Genomic DNA, 26,102 nt, shown 5'->3' with positions numbered 1-26,102 from the left:
CCCCTGAGGCATAGTGGCTCTCAGACTAAACCATCGCCAGTTATCTCTCTTTGACAGTGCAATCACATGGCATGGTCAAACTTTTATCTTTAAGAGTCACTGATTTGACCAAGGCTAATGAGTAGAGTGAATGCTGGGAGCAGCCGACATGCTAATATTTAAAAATTGCAGCAGTGTGCTCATGTCAGGAAAGGGTCATATATCACATTGTATGTGAGGCTCCTAGCAAGGTTTGGAGGAGGATTTGACCGCTGTTCGAAGGCACCAGTCAAGCAGAGCTGGATGGTACATTCTGCATACTTGCTTTGGGGGTGCCAATATCCAAAAATAATGCACAAACCTAAGTTCATTGTGATAGATGAAAAAAACTTGCATTTATGAAGCACTTTCCATGACCACTAAACATCCCAAATTAATACTGAGAATTTGCCCTTTACACTTTACCAACGGAGTACTTTTGAAGGGTAATCACTGTAGTAATGTAGGTTGCATGGGAGATAATTTACACACTTCAAATTCTCACAAATAAAATATGAAAATTCTACTGCTCATGTATTAACTCACTCTCATACAATGTCCTTTTCATCTATCACCCTTAATCCTTGCTGACTTACATTTCTTGGTTGAGCAATGTTTTTAAAATTCTCAACTTTATTTTAAAATCTCTCCATGGCTTCAGCCTCCTTCCCATTTGTTTAATCATTTTCAACCCCACAGTATTGTAGTAAGGTTACTGAGCTAGTGATCTAGCAGCATAGCCTCATATTCTAAGGACATTGGTTCAAATCCCACCACAATGGTTAGTGGAAAGCTAAATCAATAAAATCTGGGATTTAAAACTATTTCAGTAATAGTGAACATTAAATTGTCAATAATTATAACACAAAACCCATCTGATTCACTAACCTGCAACACGTCTGTCTCTAAGTCCAGCGTCTTGCACTTTCTGAGTTTTATTCATTGCACTTTTATCTGCCTGGATCTTAACATAGCAATATAAAAACATTCAAGATAAGAGCAGGCGTAGGCCAGTCAGCCCCTTGAGTCTGGTTCCCCTCTTCGATATGTTCATGGCCGAGCATCAAGATCAATGCCCTAATATTACCCTTCTCCTGCTCCCGTTATCCACAAGAGCTATATCTACCTCCTTCTTTAAACATAACGTTTGAGACACAGTCACTTCTGTGGTGATGAATTCCACAGGCTCACCACACTCTGGGTGAAGAAATTTCTCCTCACCTCAGTCCTAAAAAACATTCCCCTTATCACTTAACTATGACCCCTTGTCTTGGACTCCCTTATTATTGGGAGCATCCTTACTGCATTTATCCTGTCTAGTATTGTTAGAATCTTATAGGTTTCTGTGAGATCTTCCAACACTGATTCCGGTGAATACAATTCTGATTGATTCAATCTCTCCTCTTACCTGAGTCCTGTCATCCCAGGAATCAATTAGGTAACATTCCCTGCGCTCTCTGTATGGCAAGAACATCCTTCCCCAGATAAGGAGACCAAATTGCACACAGCATTCCAGGCGTGGCCTTACCAATGCCCTGTGTAATTGCAGCAAGATATTCCTTTTCCTATATACTTCAACTTCATAAATTCTTTCCAAATAAGATGGGTTTGAAAGGTGTGGTTCTGTTTCCTTCGGTTAAGAGAAGATTGAGAGTTGATCTAATAAAGTTTTAATAGAATTAAAAACCAACAACACCAGGTTATAGCCCAACAGGTTTATTTGGAAGCGCTGTTTTCAGAGCGCTGCTCCTTCATCAGGTGGTTGTGGAACAGGACCATAAGACGCAGAATTTATAGCAAAAGGATTATCGTGTCATAGGGCTGAAATATATTAAACAAACTTAGATTAAGTCTTTCATCTTTTAGAATGGTTTTGCTAGTTTTGGTTTGTTAATATGTAAATCCCAGAACTCCTTTGAAGTCACATTCTCAAGATAACTTCAGGTTTTATAACAAAATCTCAGCTCAGATAATGCTTTGGAAGTGTGAGATTAAAGTCTGTCTGTGTCCCCATCTTGAGTCAGACTGATTCTCTTTCTAAAGTGGGATTTACAGAATCTTACATGGATTGACTTAGGTTATGCATTTCTTGAGCAAAATAAAATATAATTCTGCAAATACAGATTCACTCCATAAAGTTATACATGTGTGTGTGTGCAGGAGAGACTGAGTGTGTGTATGTGAGTGTATGCATGTGGGTGTGAGAGCATGTGAGAGAGTGTGTAAGCTTGGTAAAGTATGTATGTGTGAGTGTGATGGGGTATATGTCTATGAGAGAGTGCGTGCATGGCTGTGAATATTGGGGGTATGTGTGTGAGCGTATGAGAGAGTGTCTGTGTTAGTGTGAGTATATAGGAGTCTGTGTGTGTCTGTGTGAATGCATAGTGCAATTAGGTCATCTGTAGAGTGACATGAACCCAAGGTCCCAGTTGAGGCCATCCCCATGCGTACTGAACTTGGCTATTCGACTCTGCTCAGCCACTTTGTGTTGTGCTTTGTCCTGAAGTCCACCTTGGAGGATGGTCACCTGAAGGTCTGAGGCTTAATGACCTGAACCACTGATGTCCTCTCTGACTGGGAGGGAACATCTTTGCCTGATGATTGTTGTGCAGTGTCCCATTCATCCATTGTCGTAGCATCTGCTCGGTCTCGCCAATGTACCATGCCTCAGGGCATCCTTGCCTGCAATGTATAAGTTGGCCGCGACAGGTACTCATGTGACTCAGCCAATGTTGTCGATCTCTAATGCTGCAAGCAAGGATGCCCTGAGGCATGGTACATTGGTGAGACCAAGCAGATGCTACAACAATGGATGAATGGGACACTGCACAACAATCACCTTGGGTTCATGTTACACTACAGGTGACCCCATTGCACTATATACACACACACACACTTCAACATACTGACACACTAACACGGACCCTCTCTCATATATGAGTTCTCTCTCATATGCATACACATGCACCCCCCCGCCCCCGTACTCTCACACACACATGCACCCTCTCACAGGCTTATACCCCATCATACTCACAAACATATTTTACCAGGCTTACATTCACACATACACACGTGGTTTCACCCACATGCACACAGTCACTCTGTCTCCCCTGCACGCACACACATAAACGTTTATGGGGTGAATCTGTATTTGCAGAATTATATTCTATTTTGCTCAAAAAATGCATAACCTACAATCAATCCATGTAAGATTCTGTAAATCCCACTTTAGAAATAGAACCAGTCTGACTCAAGATGGGGACACATACAGACTTTAACCTCATACCTTTAATGCATTGTCTGAGCTGAGATGATATATTTTGTTATAAAACCCCTGAAGTTATCTTGAGAATGTGACTTAAAAGGAGTTCTGGGCTTTACATATTAACAAACCAAAACTAGGAACAATCATTCTAAAAGATGAAAGACTTAATCTAAATTTGTTTAAAATATTTCAGCCCCATGATACTATAACCTTTTGCTACAAATTCTGTTGGAAAAGCATAGCAGTTCAGCCAGCATCCGAGGAGCAGGGAAACCGACGTTTCGGGCAAAAGCCCTTCATCAGGAATAATCCAGAATCTGGTTTCCAACATCTGCAGTCATTGTTTTTACCTATAAATTCTGTGTCTTATGATCCTGCTCCACAACCACCTGATGAAGGAGCGACGCTCCGAAAGCTAGTGCTTCCAAATAAACCTGTTGGACTATAACCTGGTGGTGTGTGATTTTTAACTTAGTTCACCCCAGTCCAACACCGGCACCTCCAAATCAAGGCTGAATAGTGTAGACACAGAGATGGTGTTTTAACTTTGGTTGAAAAGCAAAACTATTGCTATTGGGAAACAAAATAACAGTCGAGTTGCCATAGTCTTATCAGACATACGGCTGTTCTGTCATTAGAAACAGATAACCAGTGGTGGTGGAGAAGGGGAGAGGTTGAGAAGGAGACTCCTTCATGGTAATCTCAGCTGGTGCAAGAACTGAGCAATGCTGTTGTTATGATTTGGAGATGCCGATGTTGGACTGGGGTGTACAAAATTGAAAATCACACAACACCAGGTTATAGTTGAACGGGTTTATTTGGAAGCACTAGCCTTTGGAGCACTGCTCCTTCATCAGGTGGTTGTGGAGAATAAGATTGCAAGACACAGAATTTATAGCAAAAGTTTCCAGTGAGATGTAACTGAAATTATAATCCTTTTGGGATCTTTTTTGCTTGCTTGCATTTCTGTAGAAATGTGATGTCTGTATCAATATGTGCGACTTTCTTGGAGATCCTCCCCACTTTAAGGCGGCAGTTAGCGGTGTCTATGGTAGTCATGATTTGGAGATGCCCATGTTGGATTGGTGTTTATAAAGTTAAAAATCCCACAACAGCAGGTTATAGTCCAAATGCTGTTGTTGTCACTCTGCATGACGAACCAACCATCTAACCAACCGAGCTAACCAACCTCCCACTGGTATGCTGCAAATAAACTAACAGTGGAATTTAAGAAGTTCTTTACCCTGAGAACGATGTGATTATGGAATTTGCTACAACAGGGAATAGTCAAAGTAATGAGTAGAATGCATTTAAGGAAAAGCTGCAAGGGTATAACAGAGAAGGAAATGGAGCGTTTTGTTGATCGAGTTAATTGAGAGCAGGAGAAGACTTGAGGGAGATGTAATTATCAGCATGGACTGTTTGCACCAAAAGGCTTCATTCAATGCTGGATATTCTACATAAACTTTTCCAGATCTTTATCAGTTTTCCTTTGTTTAAAATGCTGCTTAAAATCTATGTGGTCAAGCTTTTGATAATTTGCTGTGACATCCCCTCATGTGGTTTAGTCTCAGATTTTGTCTGATGATTCCCCTGCAAAGCATCTTGGCATGTTTTACAACATTAAAGGCACTATGTAAATGCAGCAGTCGTGAATATCACTGTATGAGTCAGAACTTTCACTTCTAACAAAGAATAGGCTATACTAATGAGATCCATTAATGAGTTGCTAAGAGGTGACACTGACGACTATTCATTCTACGAATAAACTATAGCTGAGTGGCATTTTACTTCAGCATTAAGTGAAGGGATCAATAAGAATTCCATTATCTTTCAACTATATACAGTTAAAAATTCATAATATATTTTTGCATAAGATAGTCAATTTGGCTCTACTGTAGGCCAGTATGAAGTTGATGTTTTAGGGACATGAGCTTTCTGCCAGAACTGGAAACATCTAGCGTCTCAACATCTCGTAATTTGTTTATGTAGTGTCATAGGCTAGGGTTCATGCTCCATAATAGCCTTTTCCCAACTTCCTTTCCTAAGCACATAAGAACTAGGGCCAGTTGAAGGCCTTTCAACCCCGGATCTGCTCAGCCACTTAATACAATCATGCCTGATCTCATATTGGCTTCAACTCCATGTTCCTGCCTGCTCTCTATAACCCTTCAACCTACTGCTCATTAAATTTCTGTCTATCTCCTTAAATTTATTCAATGTCCAGCCTCCACTATACACTCTGGAGTAGTAAATTCCACAGATTCACGATTCTTTGAGAGAAGTAATTCCTCCTCATCACTGTTTTAAATCTGCCACCCCTTACACTAAAACCAAAATCTCTCATGCTAGATTGCTTCACAGGTAGGGAACATCCTCACCACATCTTTTGGCCAATCCCTTTTAACATCTTATATACGTCAATTAGATCTCCTCTCATTGATTTAACCTCCAGAGAGTATGGACCTAAACTGCTCAAACTCCCTTCATAAGACAAACCCCCTCATCTCCGGAATCAATCTAGTAACCTCTTCTGAACAGCCTCCAGTACAACTAGATCTGTGCTCAGGTCAGTTAACTATGTTTTGCCCCAGTTTCTCACACAAACCAGCTACTTTGTACCTGCAGAGTTAATCCTGGAAGCTGATAAATGAGCCATGTCTGGCTTCTGCTTCTCGTAATTGTACACCCTGAGTCACAGTCTGTTTTAATTGGCTTATTCAGGAATCTTGCTTTTATCAAAAAAAAGTTAAGACTTCAGTCCCTTTATCCAAAACATTGGTTGATACTCTCAAACAGTGCCCAGCATTTCCCTTTATCAAGTGCACAATGTTTTGGACTAGACCAAACCCCCTTCAAATATATCAGGAAGATAGGATCCAGGCTAACTTTTAAATTATTTAAAGGTAAGCATAAGGTGCTGTGTTCCAGATGTAATTCAATTGGTTACACTACTCAGCTTTATCATCTCGTGCACCGGCTCTACAGCAGACGCCACAACCTTGAAATTCAGATGCAGTCCACACTCTCTTCCTGTGCTCAGTATACAGCAGCACAATTACGCGACATTGCCACACAGACAAAGCAACAAAACTACACCACGGACATGCACACCAAGAACAAAAAACTGGAGAAGCTTGGCATTCTCACCAGTAATGGCAAATCCCACCCTGGCATCACAGTGGATAACATTATCACTGCGGGCAAGTCTATTATCAACTTATCGGACTACACCCTTCGACCAGAAGAGATTGAAGTCCTGAGTAGGGGTCTCAACTTCTGCCCCACCACCAAAATGGACCCGTTGGTTCTTGCAGCAGACACGGAGGAGTTCATCAGACGAATGAGACTCCGGGAATTCTTTCAAGGTGCCAGCAGTGATCCCAATGAGCCCACTGATGAACTGGAACAGGGATCTGTAGAGGAGCGACCAAAGAAGGTGTCAATTTGGACACCACCGGACGGCTGCTGCCCTGGGCTTGAATGTATGCTCAAACCGTCAGGAGATATATAAATGCCAGATTCATCAGCTGTACCCACAAGGTAAAGTAAAATATCACCCGTTTACAACGCAACGCCATCCAGGTTCTCAAAACCAATCACAACATTGTCATCAAACCAGCAGATAAAGGAGGAGCCATTGTCATTCAGAATAGAACAGATTACTGCAAGGAAGTGTACCGACAACTGAACAACCAGGAACACTACAGGCAACTACCAGCTGATCCGACCAAAAAACACACCCGTGAATTAAACACATTGATCAGGACTTTGGATCCAGTCCTTCAGAGTTCTCTACACGCCCTCATCCCACGTCCTTCTTATGTAGGCGACTTTTACTGCCTTCCAAAGGTACACAAAGCCAATACACCAGGACATCCCATCGTATCAGGCAATGGGACCCTGTGTGAGAATCTCTCCGGCTATGTTGAAGGCATCTTGAAGCCCATTGTACAGGGGATTCCCAGCTTCTGTCGTGACACTACGGATTTCTTATAGAAACTCAGCACCCATGGACTAGTTGAACTGGGGATATTCCTCGTCACAATGGACGTTTCCCCACTCTACACCAGCATCCCCTACAATGATGGCATCACGGCAACAGCCTCAGTACTCAACACCAACAACTGCCAATCTCCAAACACAGTCCTACAACTCATCTGTTTTATCCTCGATCACAATGTCTTCACCTTTGACAACCATTCTTCATCGAGACACACAGACCAGCCATGGGGACCAAATTTCAACCCAAAATGCCAACATCTTCATGCACAGGATCGAACAAGACTTCTCTATGCAGGATCTCCAACCAACATTATACACCAGGTACAGTGAGGACATTTTCTTTCTCTGGACCCATGGCAAGGAGTCACTAATAAAACTACACAGTGATATCAACAAGTTTCATCCCACTATCAAACTCACCATGGACTACTCTTGACTATCTGTCTCATTCTTGGACACATGCATCTCCATCAAGGATGGACACCTCAGCACCACACTCTACCGCAAACCCACAGACAACCTCACAATGCCACACTTCTCCAGCTTCCACCCAAAATATATTAAAACTGCCATCCCCTATGGACACGCCCTATGCGTACACTGGATCTGCTCAGTGAGGAGGAATGTGTTGGACACCTAGAAGTACTCAGGGATGCCCTCATAAGAACGGGGTACGATGCCCAACTCATCGACTGCCAGTTCCAACATGCCACAGCCAAGTTCCGACATGCCAAGGAACCGTAATGACCTCCCCAGGAGACAGACATGTGCTGCAACCGACAGGGTACCCTTTGTTGTTCAGTACTTCCCAGGAGCTGAAAAACTGCACCAAGGTCTTCGTGACCTGCAACACATTATCAATGAAGATGAGCACCTCACCAAGACTAACCCCACACCTCCACTGCTTGCCTTTAAACAACCGCCAAACCTCAAACAGATCATTGTTCGTAGCAAGCTGCCCGGCTTTCAGGACAACTCCATACAACCCTGTCACGGTAGGCACTGCAAGACGTGTCAGAGTGTGGACATAGATACCACCATTACACGTGGGGACGCTCCCACCATTTACATAGCAGGTACTCATGTGACTCAGCCAATGTTGTCTATCTTATACATTGCAGGCAAGGATGCCCTGAGGCATGGTACATTGGAGAAACCGAGCAAAGCCTATGGCAACAGATGAATGGGCATCACACAACAATCAACAGACAAGAGTGTTCCCTCCCAGTTGGGGAACACTTCAGCGGTTCAGGACATTCAGCCTCGGACCTTCAGGTGACCATCCTCCAAGGTGGGCTTAGGGACAGGCAGCAGCAAAAACGTGGCCGAGCAGAGGCTGATAGCTAAGTTCCATACCCATAGGGAGGGCCTCAACGGGACCTTGGGTTCATGTCACACTACAGGTGATCACCATTGCACTCCTACACACACACACACACACCCATATACATACATATACATTTGTGGGGTGAATTTGTACTTGCAGAGTTACATTGTACTTTGCTCAAAAACAGCATGAATTCATGTAAGACTCTGTTATCTCACTTTTTAGACTAGAATCATCTAAACATTATGGCACAGACAGAGAACACAGGGGGCTAACACCTTCAACATATTATCTAGCTAACACCAATTGTTACAGCTAACCTGAGAATGTAACTTTTTTAAAAAGGTTTTGTGATTTACACATGAAAGAATTGAAACTATCATGGTATTCGAACAGATGAAAGACTCAACAGACGATCAAGGTATTTTTCAATGTATAATTTCAGTTACATCACACTGTAAACTTTTGCTATAAATTCTGTTTCTTGCAATTGTGTCCTCCACAACCACCTGATGAAGGAGCGGCGCTCCGAAAGCTAGTGCTTCCAATTAAACCTGTTAGAGTATAACAGGGTGTTGTATGATTTTTAACTTTAATCAAAACAATTCTTTCTTTTGTTTGTATTTTCAATGTAGGGTAATAATAAAGAATTGGTATAGTTTTAACTCTATTGGAAAACTTAACAGCATAATAGATTATTTAATTACTGAAGAGCAACTGTTCCAATATAGTAACATCCCATAAACACACCCTTGGCAATAGAAAATTCAGATAAATAGAATGTTTCACATGTGATTTCTGACAACAGAGAGAGAACTCCAGCTTGTCGCTGTGGCTGCTTTCACAGCCAACTTCCAAACCCCGAGCAACTGCTGAAAGCTAAACTAAAACCCTAGTTCTGTGGGAGCCTGACTCCACCCATTCAGGCTGCTTCTATTTTTCTAACTTTAAGAAAAAACCCAAAGCCTCACAAGCCATTTACATTCTTGGCTTGGAACAGAATGTCCAGCAACTCTGTCTCAGCCTCTCTTCAAACAAAAAGGACAAAATACACCTTTAAAAGCCATAGTATCATCACAACAGTTATATATTGGAGATAGGCAGACTCTGCAAGAAGTCTTCCATCACTCCCAGGAAATGTACCATAATCCTCACCCTCCATTTAAAATGACAAATGCTGTTAAAATATTGAAAGTGTTGGAAGGGAGAGCTCTCTGGCTTTCTTCATCCAACTCATTAATGGTCCTCACCTATACCTAAACTCAATGTAAATCTGAAGGTGGCATGGTGGCTCATGGGGCGGCAGGGCCAAGGACCCAGGTTTGATTCCAGCCTCGGGCGACTGTTTGTGTAGTGTTTTCACATTCTCCCAATGCCTGCGTGGGTTACCTCTAGGTTCTCCAGTTTCCTCCCACAGTCCAAAGGTGTACAGGTTAGGTGGATTGGCCATGCTAAGATTGCCCATTGTGTCCAGGGATGTGTAGGCACAGTGGGTTAGCCATGGTAAATGCAGAGTTACAGGGATAGGGCAGGCATTCTGTTTGGGGGGTATGTTCTTTGGAGTGTCGGTGTACACTCAATGGGCCAAGTGACCTGCTTCCACACTGTAGGATCCTATGATTCTATTACATCTTTGGCCGAATAAAGAAAGAAAGACTTGCATTTACATAGCGCTTTACACAACTGCCAATATCTCAGAGTCTTCTACAGCCAGTGAAGTACTTGTTTGCAGTCTTGTTACTGCTTTAATGTAAGAAGAAGCACAGCAGTCAGTTAGAATACAGTAAGCTCCCACGAACAGCAATGTGATGGTGACCAGATAATCTGTTTTTGTGATGTTGATTGAGGGATTGATCAGGAAATTCATTTGCTGAAATAGAGATATAGCATCTCTTACATGTAGAAGTGGGAGGCAGTAGAAAATTTTGATTTTATGTCATATCGCAAAGATCGTAACTTCAACAGTACAGCGCTCCCTCCGTTTCGCTCCAGAGAGTCATCTTTGATCTTTATGCTTGAGCGATGGAGCGCATTTGAACCCAGACCCCTTCATAAAGAATATCCTCCAAGTCACCTTTTGTCCCTGCATTGCTCCAACCTGCTGCTTAAGGAGGTGTTTAGAGAAACTACTTCCTCATCCCAAAAGGAGTGAGTATCTTTATCCAAACGTAGAGTCATTGTTCACTTGCTGACTTGTGATTTTAATAGGAAAAACAATAATAATTAGGTGGGAAAGGCTAATGAGTATAATTAATTTGCTGAATTCCTGCTGATGCAGCAGATATTGACCATAATATGTTAATCGGAGTCGTACATCACTTAACTTAATGGCACCCAAGTCGTAATCATATGTCTTACCCTGTGGTAGTGAAGGATTAAATTAAGTGTTTGCTTATTTGAATTCCAGTGAAGCTTGTTTTGTTATACCTTAGGTTTAATTTTCTTTGACTACTAAAGTATCTGCGTGTATTCACCAAGGGAGTTGTGCTTACTCACTACAATGGGACCTATTTAACTTTTCATTAAATTTCCTGCCTTACTGAAGGTACTGAATCTAACTGAGGTGTGCTTCTTTGGCTACTGACTTTGCCTCCTTGTAAACAGGAAGAGTGAGGTTGTAGGGCACAACATCACACATACATGAGCCCGATTGTGTTCACTTAAATCTTTGGAATTCTCTCCTGAAGAGATCTATGGATGTTCATTCATTGAGTATAAAAGCAAATTACTGCGGATGCTGGAATCTGAAACCAAAAGAGAAAATGCTGGAAAATCTCAGCAAATCTGGCAACATCTGTAAGGAGAGAAAAGAGCTGACGTTTCGAGTCTAACTGACCCTTTGTCAAAGCTCTACCTATATCCGGGATTCCTCTGATGCCTTGTGACACATTGACAGCTTTCAATTCACAGGCCTAACCACCTTCTAATCACCATGGATGTGCAATCTCTTTACACCTCCATCCCACACCAAGATGGCTTGAAAGCTCTTTGCTTCTTTATCGAAAAGAGGCCCAAACAATCTCCATCCACCACCACTCTCCTCCGCCTGGCTGAACTTGTCCTCTCTCTCAACAACTTCTCCTTCAACTCATCCAAGCTTTGACAAAGGGTCAGTTAGACTTGAAACGTCAGCTCTTTCCTCTCCTTACAGATGCTGCCAGACCTGCTGAGATTTTCCAGCATTTTCTCTTTTGCATTCATTGAGTATATTCAGGGCAGGAATTGATGAAATCTTGGGTGCTAATGGAATTAAGGGATAGAAGGAAAGTGTAGAAATATTGAACTGAGGCAGAAGATCTACGATGATTGTATCAATCGACAAAGCAAGACCAAAGGACCAATGAGTGAGTCCAATTCCTACTTCCTATCTTGAAGTAACAGTGACTGGGTAGGGTTGTTGACTCTGCTTGAGTACATTGCACTGACTCAGATCATACCTATGGGCGGAGTATCTCAAGATCTCAAAGGAGTGAGAACTGACATCCCGTCCTCCTCAAAGTCTTTGTAATGATGTCTATCAGATCAGTATAAGTTGTTCACATGTAATAAACTATATCTTATGAATTATAAGAGATTGTTCTACTTAGACCAGGAAATGGTTTCCCTCTACCGCAATGGAACAAGCAAGGCCAGAGAAAATGAAAAGAAAAACGCACATAATATGTTTCTTCATAGCAACCCATTACTTTTCTCCTGAGTTGCTTTTAGAAATATTCAGGACATGAATATTTAATTCTTGGAGACTCCAGGAGAATGCTGAAGATAATCTGACCGATGGGATATCGAGCCGCAGCAGAAACCCTGACGGATTTATTTCCAGCCCAGGGCTTCTGAAAATTATATCAACAGCTCAATCGTCACCAGCTAAGACCTGTAGAGACTGAGACAAAATCATTGTGGACATAAGATATAACGTCAGTTGGCATTTTCCATGTAAGACAATACTGATTTTGGCCATTCAGCCCATTATGCCAGTGCCTGCTTTAGAAATGGAGCACCTATGTTAACTGATTCACCACTGCTTAATTGCTTGACTCTCAAAATCTTCATGCAGTACAGAAATAATAATTTCAATACTTTCATTGTTATCTAGCTAAATGTACTTGCCTACTTAATAGAAATGTTAAAAGAAAAGCCTTGATATTTTTCTCAACATTGCAAGGCACCTTACAGTCAATACAGTAATTTCAAGGGCCATAGATGTTGCTTTGTAGAAAAGCTCACCCCCCAGGTTGAGTAAGGGAAGCCCCTTCAGGGTGGTGTCAATTAATGGACAGCATTGTCTGGTGGCACCTCTAATTGGATAGTCTCACAGGATATTTTACATACATCTGAGAGCACAGAATGGGCCTTAGTTTGACATCACACCCAGAAAATGGTTCCTGTGACAGTACAACACTCCCTCAGTACTGCCAACCTCGAACATGTCCAGAGGTCATTAGACGTATGGAATCTAGAGAAAGACTCCCACTTGGTTTACTTGGAATTCGCTAAACACAATTTATATTCCTTCAAATTGTCATTTAATTCCATTTTTTTGGCAGCAGATTAATTATACATTGATCCGCATGTTAGCTCGTGTACATGAGCCTAAAGTTATAATGCATTAATTTACAATATCGCTTGCAAATTCAGTAAGACAGCAATTACATCTGCATGTTCAGTGCTGATTATAATTGGTACAATCAAAGGTGGAACTAAAAGAAAGGCAATTACCCATGTGTGTTATTGCAACAGAAACAAATGCAGAATACACTCAGGAAAAGGGAAAATGATTTCTATTACTATTACTAACATTTACAGCTAATCCTGGATTAAAAAAGAAAGACTTGTGTTTCCTTTCCCAGTCTCAGGACTTCCCAAAACACATTACAACCAATGAAGTATTTTTGAAGTGTCATTACTGGTGTAGTGTCAGAAATGTCACAGTTAGCTTGCACAGCAAGCTCCCACAAGCAGCAGTATAGTAGTGGTTAGGTAATCTGTGTCAGTGATATTGATTGAGGGTTAACTATTGGCCAGGATATCAGGAGTAACTTCCTTCAAAAGAGAACCATGAAACCGAGACAGGAGACAAGGCCCATTTAAGGGCCTCTTCCTGTAGCCATGGATGTTAACCCAGTGCCAGGTTGTGCACCTACCAGGAAGGAAACCATTGGAAAGGGCAGAGTGGATATCCACAGTTACAGAATATCCATCTTACTGCCAACCACCTTACCCCATGAGCTTCACTTTGTGAGATCCCCAACTTACCATCACTCACTGCACCCTGAAATCAGTAATGCTAGGCCTCTGGCAGATGCTTTATCTGAAGTAGCCAAGCCTTCCTGATGGAGCTGCAGAGCAATGAGGATGCTCTGGCCTCTGACTGACTGACAGCTCTCGGTACGTGGGGGGTTCACCCCTAAAGTACTTTTATCTAAGGAAAGCCCACTGTTGTCACGTTAGGTGCTTGATTGGCCCTTACCTCCATGGATCTTCCTGAAAAGGGGAAATGTACAAATCTCACTGGCTGTCCATCCTCATTAAATTAAATTCCAGCCGTTGGGTGTTTTCAGGCAAAACTTTCTCATGGATGTAATCCAGGACCTTGTGAACCAAGCTGAAGGCTGAGGTGAAGATTGTGTGATTGGATTTGTCTTGGATTTGCCACATTAACCATTGGGAGATGAGAACTCAACACATTAATCTAATTAATATTGACACTGAATATGTTAAACATCCCGCAGCTTGACAGGACTGAATAGAGGGTCAGAAACACTGCCAACAGAGCAGAAAAGGGACACAAAATGGTTTACTGTGAAGAGCCAGCACACAGCCATGTGTAAAACCCAGAGAACAATCAATATTGTCTACTTAAAGCAGGACTCATTTCTCAAGGTGAAATTTGAAACCCCTCTGTGTTCTCCTTTAAACTGATGTTGCTTTTTGTTTTCCTGAGTTTTATTACATAGAGGTTTTTCAAAAATTCATTCATTGGATATGGGTATCACAGGATGGTTTAGCATTTATTGCCCATTCCTAATTACCCATCGAGAGGCTTGCTGGGTCTGCTTCAGAAGGCAGTTGAGAGTCAATCACATTGAGTGAGATGTGAGAAATTGATTTATCAATTTACCAAACTTCCTGTTCTCCAAATGGTTATTATCTTGATTTGAGGTTGAATTGAATAGCCCACTGTCAGGGTATTTCAACGCTGAGGGTGGGGGGAATGGGAGGATGATTTGTAAAATAAAAGGATAAGCCTTCCCACCACTTTTCATAAGACTGTAAGACATAGGAGCAGAAATTAGGCCATTCAGCCCAGCGAGTAAACTCCACCATTCAATCATGGCTGATAAGTTTCTCAACCCCATTCCTGCTTTCTCTCCATAACCCTTGATCCCTTTGACAATCAATGACCTATCTCCGTCTTAAAATATCCTCAATGACCTGACCTCCATAGCCTCTGTGGCAGTGAATTCCATAGATTCAGCACTCTCTGGCTGAAGAAGTTTCTCCTTATCTCCATTCTAAAAGATCTTCCCTTTACTCTAAGACCCTTGGGTCCTTGACTTTCTTACCAATGGAAACATCTTCCCAACATTTACTCTGTCTAGGCTATTCAGTATTCTGTAAGTTTCAATTAGATCTCCTCTCATCCTACTAAGCTCCATCGAGTATAGAACCAGAGTCCTCAAACATTCATCATATGTTAAGCTTTTCATTCCTGGGACCATTCTCATGAACCTTCTCTGAACATGCTCCAGGCCCAGTGTATCCTTCCTGAGATATGGAACCCAAAACTCCACACAATACTCCAAATGTGGTCTGACCAGAACCTTACAGAGCCTCAGAAATATATCCCTGCTTTTATATTCATGTCCTCTCAAAATAAATGCCAACATTGCATTTGTCTTCCTACCTACTGACTCAACCTGCAAGTTTACCTTGAGAGAATCCTGGACTAGAACTCCCAAGTCTCTTTGCACTTCAGATGTCTGAATTTTCTCCCCATTTAGAAAATAGTCCTTGCTTCTATTTTTCTTACCAAAATGGATGACCTCACACTTTCCCATGTTGTACTGCATCGGCCACTTCTTTGCCCACTCTTCTAACCTGTCCAGATCCTTCAGCAGCCTCCCCACCTCCTTAATACTACCTGTCCTTCCACTTAGCTTTGTATTATCTGAATACTTAGCCAGAATGCCCTCAGTTCCTTCATTTAGATCATTAATGTATAAAGTGAAAAGTTGTGGTCCCAACACTGAGCCTTACGATAAAACAGTTGTCACCGACTGCCATCCTGAGAAAGACCCTTTTATCCTCACTCTCTGCTTTCTGCCAAACAGCTAATCTACTATCCATGCTAGCACCTTGCCTCCAACACCACGGGCTCTTAGTTTACTCAGTAGCCTCCTGTGCTGGACCTTGTCAAAGGCCTTCTTGAAGTTTAGGTAGACAACATCCACTGGCTCTCCTTGGTCTAACCTGCTTGTTAATTACAATCATAGAGATGTACAGCACGGAAACAGACCCTTTGGTCCAAATTGTTCATGCCGACCAGACATCCCAACCTAATCTAGTCCCATTTGCCAGCACTTGGCCCATATCTGTCTAAACCCTACCTATTCATATACCCATTCAGATACCTTTTAAATGTTGTAATGGTACCATCCTCCACCACTTCCTCTGGCAGCTCATTCCATACACATATCACCTTCTGTATGAAAAAGTTGCTCCTTAGGTCCCTTTTAAATTTTTCCCCTTTGACTCTAAACCTACATCCTCTAGTTCTGGACTCCCCCACCCCAGGGAAAAGACTTTGTCTATTTACCCTATCCATGCCCCTCATGATTTTATAAACCTCTATAAGGTCACCCCTCAGCCTCCAACACTCCAGGGAAAACAACCCCAGCCTATTCAGCCTCTCCCAAAGCTCAATCCTCCAACACTGGCAACATCCTTGTAAATCTTTTCTGAACCCTTTCAAGTGGGGCGGCACGGTGGCTCAGTGGGTGGGGTGGCACGGTGGCTCAGTGGGTGGGGTGGCACGATAGCTCAGTGGTTAGCACTGCTGCCTCACAGTGCCAGGGACCTGAATTCAATTCCTGCCTCAGGCAACTATCTGTGTGGAGTTTGCACATTCTCCCCGTGTCTGTGTGGATTTCCTCCGGGTACTCCGGTTTCCTCCCACAGTCCAAAAATGTGCAGGTTAGGTGAATTGGCCATGCTAAATTGCCCGTAGTGTTAGGTACATTAGTCAGGGGTAAATGTAGGGGAATGAGTCTGGGTGGGTTGCTCTTCGGAGGGTCGGTGTGGAATTGTTGGGCCGAAGGGCCTGTTTCCATACTGTAGGGAATCTAATCTAAAAAAAGGTTTCACAATGTCCCTCCAATAGGAGGGAGACCAGAATTACACACCAGAATTCTAAAAGTAACCTAATCAATGTCCTGTACAGCTGCAACATGACCTCCCAACTCCTATATTCAATGCTCTGACCAATAAAGGAAAGCATATCAAACACCTTCTTCACTATCCTATATACTTGTGACACTACTTTCAAGGAGTGATGAACCTGCACTCCAAGGTCTCTTTGTTCCTCAAAGAATTCTAGTAGATTTGTCAGGCATGACCTCCCCTAGGTGAAAGCATGCTGGCTTTTCCCTATTTTACCATACACTTCCAAATATTCAGAAATTTCATCCTTCACAATGGAGTCCAAAATATTACCCACTACTGAGGTTAGGCTAATTGACCTGTAACTTTCAGTCCTTTGCCTTACTCCCTTTTTAAACAGGGGTGTCACGTTAGCGATTTTCCAGTCCCCTGACACTCATGATTCCTGAAAGATCACCACTAATGCCTCCACTATCTCTGCAGCTATCTCTTTTAGAAGTCTGGGGTGTAGTCCATCTGATCCAGGTGATTTATCCACCTTCAGGCCATTCAGCATTTCTAGCACCTTCTTGGTGATGGCCAGCATACTCATCTCTGCCTCCTCACTCTGTTGAATTTTTGGGATATTACTCATGTCTTCCACTGTGAAGACTGATGCAAACTAATTATTCAGTTCCTTAGCCATTTCCTCATTCCCACTACTATCTCTCCAGGCGTCATTTTCCAGCATCTCTTTTGCTGTTATGCTATCCCTGACTTCCCTAGTCAGCCATGGTTGCCTCATCCTCGCTGTACCATACTTCTTTTTCCTAGGGATGAATTTTTGCTGTGTCTCCTGAATTACTCCCAGAAACTCCAGACATTGCTGTTCCGCTGTATTTCCTGCTCGGCTCCTCACTCAGTCAATTCTGCCTAGTTCCTCCCTCATGCCTCTGTAGTTGTCTCCTAACCGTCCTCTGAAATTACTTAGCAAGCCTCTCAGTTCAAGGGCAATTAGGAACAGGCCAGATAGACTGGCCTTAACAGTGATGCTCACATCACAAGAAAAAATTGACATGTCTTAGATTTATGTACTACTAGAATTGTATTCCAAAACAGCCAAATCAATGCCAGTTTCCATAGCCTTAAATTAGACCTTTGTGTGATTCTACACATCTCTAGACAATTGCTGTGGCACTCTACTCTTTGCATTGGTAATGGTTAGACATCTTAAGCATTGCTTGTTGTACAGTAGCTGTGGTTGTTATGGGGATAGGGTAGGGGAGTGGGTTTGGGTGGGATGCCCTTTGGAGGTTTGGTGCAGAGTCAGTGGGCTGAATGTATACATGGCTCTGCTTCCAGCAACAGACCCCACAATAACTGAGCTGAGCCTGCTGATTGAGTGGGAGTCTCCATTATCTCCTGTAATTATAAGTGAACATCAAGTGAATAGCGAACAGTTAATTAAAGTAATTATTGCTTGTTTTGATTACCATGAATTATCATTTGTTTAAGCATTTGTCAAAGCCTAAGTGCTATACGATTGGATGCACAAACAACAAATCATATGGTATGTACAGCATTGAAACAGGCCATTCAGCCTAACTCCAATCATGTGTTTATGCTCCTCACAAGGCTCTTCATCACAGTTAATCAACATATCCTTTCATTCATTTAAGTCTCCCACATTAGTCTAGTTTCCCCTTAAATGCAATAGGGCTATTTTCTCCATGACTCCCTTCTTGAGTCATTAAGTTATGTTTCATTCATTCTTGGAACATGGGCATTACTGGTTGGGTGAGCGTTTATTGTCCATCCCTAATTGCCCGTGAGAGGGTAGTTTTAGGATCTTTTATCTTAGCCTGCTGGACAAACTGTCCTCATTCCTGAAGAAGGGCTAATGCCCGAAACGTCGATTCTCCTGTTCCCTAGATGCTGCCTGACCTGCTGCGCTTTTCCAGCAACACATTTCCATCTCGTGAGAGGGTAGTGCAGAGAGTGTGGCGCTGGAAAAGCACAGCGGTACAGGTAGCATCCGAGGAGCAGGAGAATCGACATTTTGAGCATAAGCCCTTCATCATGAGAGAGTAGTGTTAAGCCGCCTTGGAGAATATCTGCAGCCCATGTGCTGTAGGTCGACCCACAATGCCATGCGGGAGGGAGTTCCAGGATTTTGACCCAGCAACAGTGAAAAAGCAGCATTGTATTTCTGAGTCAAGATAGTGAGTGGCTTAGAGTAGAACCTGGTGCTCCTAATAATCTGTTACATTTGTCCTTCTTGATGGTAGAGGTTGTGGGTTTAGAAGGTGCTGTCTAACAAGTCTTGGTGAGTAGTTTCAGCGCATCCTGTAGATGTTGCCACTGTGCTTTGGTGACAAAGGGAATGTACGTTTACAATTGTGGAAGGGGTTCCAAACAAGCAGGCTGCTTTGTCTTCAATGGTGTCAACCTCATTGAATGTTGTTTGAGCAGCATTCATCCAGGCAGTGGAGAATATTCCATCAGTTTCATGACTGGATGATGGAGTCAATAACAGGAGGCAAAGGGTGAGTTGTAAAATTCCCAGCCTCTGACCTGCTTTTGTAGCCACAGTGTTTATATGACTGGTCCAGATTTTTCTGGTCAGTGCTAATCTTGAGGATGGTGATGATAGAGGCTTCACCTAGTGTAAGGCAACTGTCATCTGAACATACAAAATAGGAGCAGAAGTAGATCATTTGGCCTCTCAAACCTACTCCACAATTCAAGAAAATAACGATTGGTCTATTTGTATTTGGAATTCCACATTCCCAACTACCCCCGATAACCTTTGATCCCCCTGCCCAATACGAATCTATTGAAATCTATCTATAAAATATTCAATGACCCTGTTTCCACTGCCTTCTGAGGCAAAGATGCACAATACTCTGAGAGCAAAACGTTTCTTCTTTCCTGCCCTGAAAAGGTGACCCAATTTTAAAAGAGTGCCCCCTAGGTCTGGGCTGACTCACACATCCACATCCACCTTGAAAGGACAATTCAGGATCTTATCCCTTTTAATCAAATCACCACTCAGTCTCTGAATTCCAATGGAAACCAGCTCGACTAATCCAACCTAAGATAACCTGTTTGTTCCAGCTGTTGTTCGAGTAAAACACCTTTATTGTTGTCCAGGTCTTGCTGCGTTTGGACATGGGCTGCTTCAATATCTGAGAAATCATAAATGATGTTGAATATTGTGCGATCACTTGCAAACATCCCCAGCTGTCACCTTATGATGTAAGGAAGGTCATTGATAAAGAAGCTGAAGATTGTAGGGCCCTGAGACAATCTTCTGACACTTAATGAGATATCTGCATCCTCTCCAATATTGCACCATGTCCATCCAATATTGGCCACTGCACATTTCCAATTTTAATCCCTTTATCATTGGGCCTGTGCCTTCTGTCACCTGGGCCCCATAGTCTGGAAATCCCTCTCTAAATTTCTGTCTCTCTCCTTCTCTTTACTCTTTAAAGATCCTTCATTAAAACCTACTTCACCATCATCATCATCATCTTGTGTGGTGTGATATCAAATTATGTTTAATTTTTTTCAGCCAGAGGGTGGAGATTCTGTGAACTCATTGCTGTGGAGGGTAGTGGAGGACAAGTCATTTAAGACAGAGATTGATAGGTTCTTGATTGGTAAGGGGATTATGAGATATGAGGAGAAGGCAAGTTTGGGGTTTAGAAACATATCAGCAATGACTGAATGGTGGAGCAAACACAAACTCAATGGGCTAAATGGCCTAATGCTGTTCCTATACCTTATTGTCTTAATGTTTGCTCCTGTGAAGTGACTTGAAGTTTTTACTGTGTTGAGGGCCTATATAAATGGGAGTTGCTATGAAAGACATGTGCTACCATGATTAGTGGCATGATTCAGAACCTTCAGATTTCTGTCTGGTGCACTTTGCTAGTCTGCCCTAACAGAGATTGCTCATCTCTTTACCCCAGGGTTATTTGAATGTTGAATGTGACAATCCCCCCCCCCGTCATTGCCAGGAGTCCACTCTGTATCTCATTGTTGCACAATTCACTCGCTGGCCAAAACCAAAAGCCCTGTGACACTCCCTCTGCTGTCAGTAGGACTGCCAACTCTGGTTAGACTAATGCCTGGAGGCTGGATCGTGTGAACCCTTGACCCCTTCAACCCATTGATTGTCCAATTTGTCCCATATTGTCTGACACACCCCTATCCCAACCCCAATGAACAAACCTCTTTATTCCCCAATTAGCTGCTAATATGTTCATCAAGCAGTCTCCTCTCCTCTCACCAAATGCTCTTATGAATAATGAACTGTAGTGGCCAGAGGAATTTTTTCAGAAGTCCCAATGATTTTCTTCCAGGTTTGCTTGCAGTATTGACCAGAAGACTAATCTCAATCCGTGGAGACTCCAAGACAATCCTGGAGGATTGGCAACCTTAGCTAGGAAGTAACAAGTTATACATCCTTTTGAAAAGGGTGGGAAGAGAGAAACTGATGCCAGAGATTTGGCGGAGCACAGTTCTGACGTGTACTGTTACAATGCTGTGGCTTTAAGAAATATGTTTTGTCCTGGTTTCTTTTACAGAGAGGTTGGGGGACAGGTAACGAGCAGTCCATGAGAAGATAAACAACATGTGAGGCTTTGGGGTTTTTTTGAAAATTGGAACAATAGAAGCAGTCTGAATGGGTGTGGTCAAACTCTCATGGATCAAGGACTTTTAGTTAGCTTTAGCAGTTGCTGTTGTGGACTTGAAGAAGTGGAAGCTATTTTTCCCTCTCTTGATTAAAGCCAAAAGATAGCAGCCCTTCCTAGGCTGCTAGATTACGTCAGACAAAATCTGTTTTCTGAATTTCCCTTTCTGCCAATGGTGTGCTTATGGGGTGTTACTATATTGGAACAGTTACTTAGTAATAGTTACCATATCTATTATTCTATTAAGTTTTCAAATAGAGTTAAGTTTTTCTAAGTTATTCTTTCTTTTGTTGTATTTTAACTGTATCATTTGAATAAATTGTGTTCTACTTAATGTCAGGTATTTTGACTAGTTGAACTGCATCTGGAATACAGTACTTTGTAATCGCCTTTAAAATAATAAAAGTTAGGGTCTGTGCTACCTTTTTAAAAATATTTTGAGGAGGCATCTGGTCTGGTCCATAATAATATCCCCTGGTCAGTGTGTGGCCTGTTGGTCAGTGTCAATCTGTCTCATCCCCCTCTGCTTTTTTGTCATTTATAAATCTATTGGATCAAATACACGAAAAATCAGGACAAAGCTATGCTGGTGTGAAGTAAATAATTGGCATTAATTACTGTCAGATGTCCTCATGCATTTAGATGTTTACACATCACTGGATCTACATACAGTCTCTGACGGTCTCTAGTCTCTCCAGAATTGAACCATTGATTCCAATTTCACCTTTTCACTTGTTGGATGACAGCTCGATGCTTATGCTAAACAGATTCTGTGTTTAATTAGACTGGCCCCTGTTGCGTCAATGGTCCAGACCAATCCTTCTTAATTAGCCTCATGTCTGCTTTCTCTCACCTGATGCTATATTTAGATAGCCATATTTTCACAAAGCTGACTCAAAGGACTGATTAGTGGACAGTCTTCCTGTTACAGTATGTAATGAGCAAACCTTGCATTTATATAGTGCCTTTTTAGGACAGCCACCTTGAGGACATTTCTGAAATTTTTCTAAGGCTAATCCTATGCTTTTGATGTATCAGAAACATGGATGTCAATTTGTGCATAGCAAGGTCCTACAGATTGACTTGAAATAATATAAATAATTAATACATAAATAATAGAAAGAGGATGAGGTCATTTAGCTCATCTAGCCTGTGTTATCGGTCAATGACGTCCTAGCTGATTAGAGACTTAACTCCATATCCACCTTTGGTTCATACAAATCTAATAAACAGTGATCAGGTTATCTGTTTTATTGGTTTTGAATAAATGTTTGCTCAAATATGAGGATGCACACTCCCTCCCTCTTCAATTAGTGTGAGAGAATCTTTTACATCCTGCCATGATGGCAAACTTGGTCTCCCTCAGTACTATGCTGCGAGTGTCTGTATAAATTAGTCTTCAAATCCCTCGAGTACAGGTTGAGCCCACTGCCTCATGATGAGGTGAGAGCCAAGTCTGACACCAAAAATTAGGCGCCTTCTTTCTTTTTGTTTCTCCTCTGGATTTTTGTTCCTTCATCTCCTGAATGGCCTCCTGTTCTGGGTTCAAAAAGCATGGAGGTACCTGGTGAATTCACACTTGGGTGCCCCAGAGGTCCCTAGAAGATTCAGTCACTGAGGTGGCCAATGAAGTAACTGCCGCCCTTGTATGTGGGAGAGACAGAACCTGTGAGGAGCTCTGAGCAGATTCTGTCCTTTCCAATCATACTGCTCTTTCATGGCCATAATCTCCGATTGGAGGGCAGCAAGCAGGGGATAACCTTCCCCCAAGGTTTGTTCAGTCATGGGACTGCTTTTCCAGTTCCCTCTTGACTACTTGTTCAAGTATCCATTAATTAAAGCTTTATTAATCTTCTTTAGTGCTTCCTACCTTGATTGGGATTGGCAATCCAGGCCTGATTGTTTTATGCACTCCTTTAAGCCTCGGACTCTCACCACCAAGGCCTGATTGACATCAGCTAACTTAGACCGAGCAGAAATTAGGCCATTCAGCCCATTAAGTCTGCTCTGCCATTCAATCATGGCGGGTAAGTTTCTCAATCCCATTCTCCACCTTTCTCCAACATGAAGAGGCCTAGTTAGTATGGCTCCTGGTTTTAGGCTTAATGAGACAGAAATGAAAGATATTCATTTCTAAATTGCATCTCAAATGCAAGATGTCTCAAAGCATTTTGATTGCCAATGACGTACATTGGATATCAGGTTAAACCTTCAGTGAAATTCACCAATTCTGAAATAATTCTTTCTTCAGAACTGACCATGGTTGCATTTTGGTATTGGGCTTTTTTTAGTGGAGGTGCTGATCACTTTGTAGATGGTGGAGAGCTGTTTTTGATGGATTAACTACCTGTTAGCCACCTGACTGACCTAGCTCTCCATTTAGCTACTAGCACCTGCACCGGAGGAAGTAAAACAGCCCATGTTTACCTTAGCTTCAACAGTGTCTCTCGCTTACCTCATGTCCAAATTGTAACATTTTTAGCTATTTGGTGCAAATGCACTGTGGCTGGGGTTTGTTCAATGCAGAAATGTGAACTTGAAAATGGAAAATGGAGCTGCCAAGTGACCAATTCACTGTAAGCAGTGACCATTCCAAGATGACTCCTCACCACTACTCATCAAGCGATAAGATTCATCTGATGCTGCCAGCATCCTCTTTCCGAGTAGTGATCTACACTGCCTCAGTCAAGAGTGGGGAGGAAAATCATCTGGTAGTCTGGTCATGAGAAGCTCCTGTCTTAAAGAAGATAACAGCTAGGTACAAGTTACATTGGTATGAAAGACTTTGTTACTGAGGTTGTGCTGGAGAATTTGATGTTAATTCTGATTCCTACCTGATCCAAAGCTGTCTCCCTTCTTGAATCCATGAAACATTATCATTTTGGGTGGTGCTTAATACACTCCTCAGCATTAACCCTTTCAGAGTTTTGCACACTTGCCAACAGTGACATGGGCATATCTTAACCAGGAGCCTGGACAGAGGGTAACTGTTCAATAAGACAGTACCCGTAACATGAAGCTGCTAAGCCATAGGTCAAAGGCAATCAGTCACTGACAAATTTTAAGCACAGAGTGACCTTTTCATCTGAGGGCCATATCACTAATTGATTGTGAATAGTAAAGGCACTGGAAACATCATTAGTAGCAACAGCTGCCTTTGGTCCTCTTGCCAACATGAAATGCAGACTGAGTCCGTTTTGCATCATATGGCGTGACTTGAGAGGGTGCGGTATGGTCTGAACATATATGTGATGAAGCCTGAAATGGATAAGAAGTGGGGATTTCACTGTGATTCTTTAGATGTAGACAGCTGACAAGGTTTGGCTTACTCAGCACATGCCTGTCAAAAATGGGCTGCTCAGTTGGCCATATGCAGAGTGGTGCCAACAGTGTGGGTTCTGTTCCCACACCATCTGAGGTTACCATGGACGTTGTGCCTTCTGAGCCTCTCCCCTTGCCTGTCGTGTGGTAACCCTCAGGTTAAACCACCATTAGGTGTTTCTCTAATGGACATGTAGTCCATTAGGACAATGGTAAGTTTGTATTTTGCCCTCCTGGGTATTAAGGACTCTTAAGCAAAATGTTACTTCATACCCAGAAATGAACAAAGTGCACAACTCCGTTAAAATAAAATATTCTATTCAATGGCATTTGTTTGAGAGATGTAGATGATTGATGCTAGCTCCATCAGTGGCTGGAACATATTTAACGGAGAGTATCCACTGTGCTGATTTACAACATGTTGCAATTAAAATAATTGGGACACAGCTTCATCATAGAACCATACAATGGTTGGAGACTAGTAGGAGGTCCATTTGGCCTGTCAATTCTCTGCTGGTTCCCCCATTCTGGGCCTTTTTAACCACTTTACCCAAATCCCTTTGGAAAGCCACAATGGAATCTGTCTTTTTTTAGCTAAAGGCTTTTTTGTTCTTCCATATTGACTTCTTGAAATATTGCAAAAGTATGTCATGTTAAACTGGACAGTTATTTGTAAAATGACAAGTTAGATGAAATTATTAAAAGGTTTGAGTTAAAGGGAGGCTGAATAAGCTGGGGCTTTTCCCCCTGAAGCATGGGAGGCTGAGGGGTGACCTTGTAGAGGTTTACAAAATCATGAGGGGTATGAATAGGATGAAAAGCCAAAATCTTTTCTGAGGCGGGTGGGGGCTGTCCAAAACTAAAGGGCATAGGTTTAAATTGAGAGGGGTAACATATTCATGAAGAGAGTGCTGCCTCTATGGAACAAGCTGCCAGAGGAAGTGTGGAGGCTGGCTGCCTCCACACCTTCAGCTGCCTGAACACTAAGTCCCTGAGAATCCCTCTATAAAACTGAGTGAAGGAAGGGTGCAGACATTGGTGAGATAAGTTCTGGTTAGAAACAATATTAATTGTTTTTGCCTTCTATGTGGGTGATTTGAAAGGA

The 26,102-nt window shown here is 42.3% G+C and overlaps 2 protein-coding genes across 2 annotated transcripts in view; both read left to right on the top strand.

Annotated features, from left to right (window-relative positions):
- The window catches only part of rab26 (RAB26, member RAS oncogene family), a 362,723-nt gene that overhangs the window by 100,137 nt on the left and 236,484 nt on the right, over positions 1-26,102 (top strand). The window lies entirely within an intron of this gene.
- Positions 7,694-8,636, top strand: LOC148146628 (uncharacterized). The gene is made up of 2 exons (XM_087998099.1): positions 7,694-8,283; positions 8,410-8,636. Exons 1-2 carry the CDS (start codon positions 7,965-7,967, stop codon positions 8,469-8,471), a joined length of 381 nt encoding a protein of 126 aa, XP_087854225.1. The 5' UTR covers positions 7,694-7,964; the 3' UTR covers positions 8,472-8,636.

This window comes from Chiloscyllium plagiosum, unplaced genomic scaffold (genome assembly GCF_037043375.1).
Source record: "Chiloscyllium plagiosum isolate Xiang-an unplaced genomic scaffold, Cpla_swu_hap1 HiC_scaffold_20, whole genome shotgun sequence".
Classification (NCBI taxonomy): domain Eukaryota; kingdom Metazoa; phylum Chordata; class Chondrichthyes; order Orectolobiformes; family Hemiscylliidae; genus Chiloscyllium; species Chiloscyllium plagiosum.
Note: the sequence above shows the minus strand (reverse complement) of the source record. Positions and strands in the feature narration are given on the sequence as shown.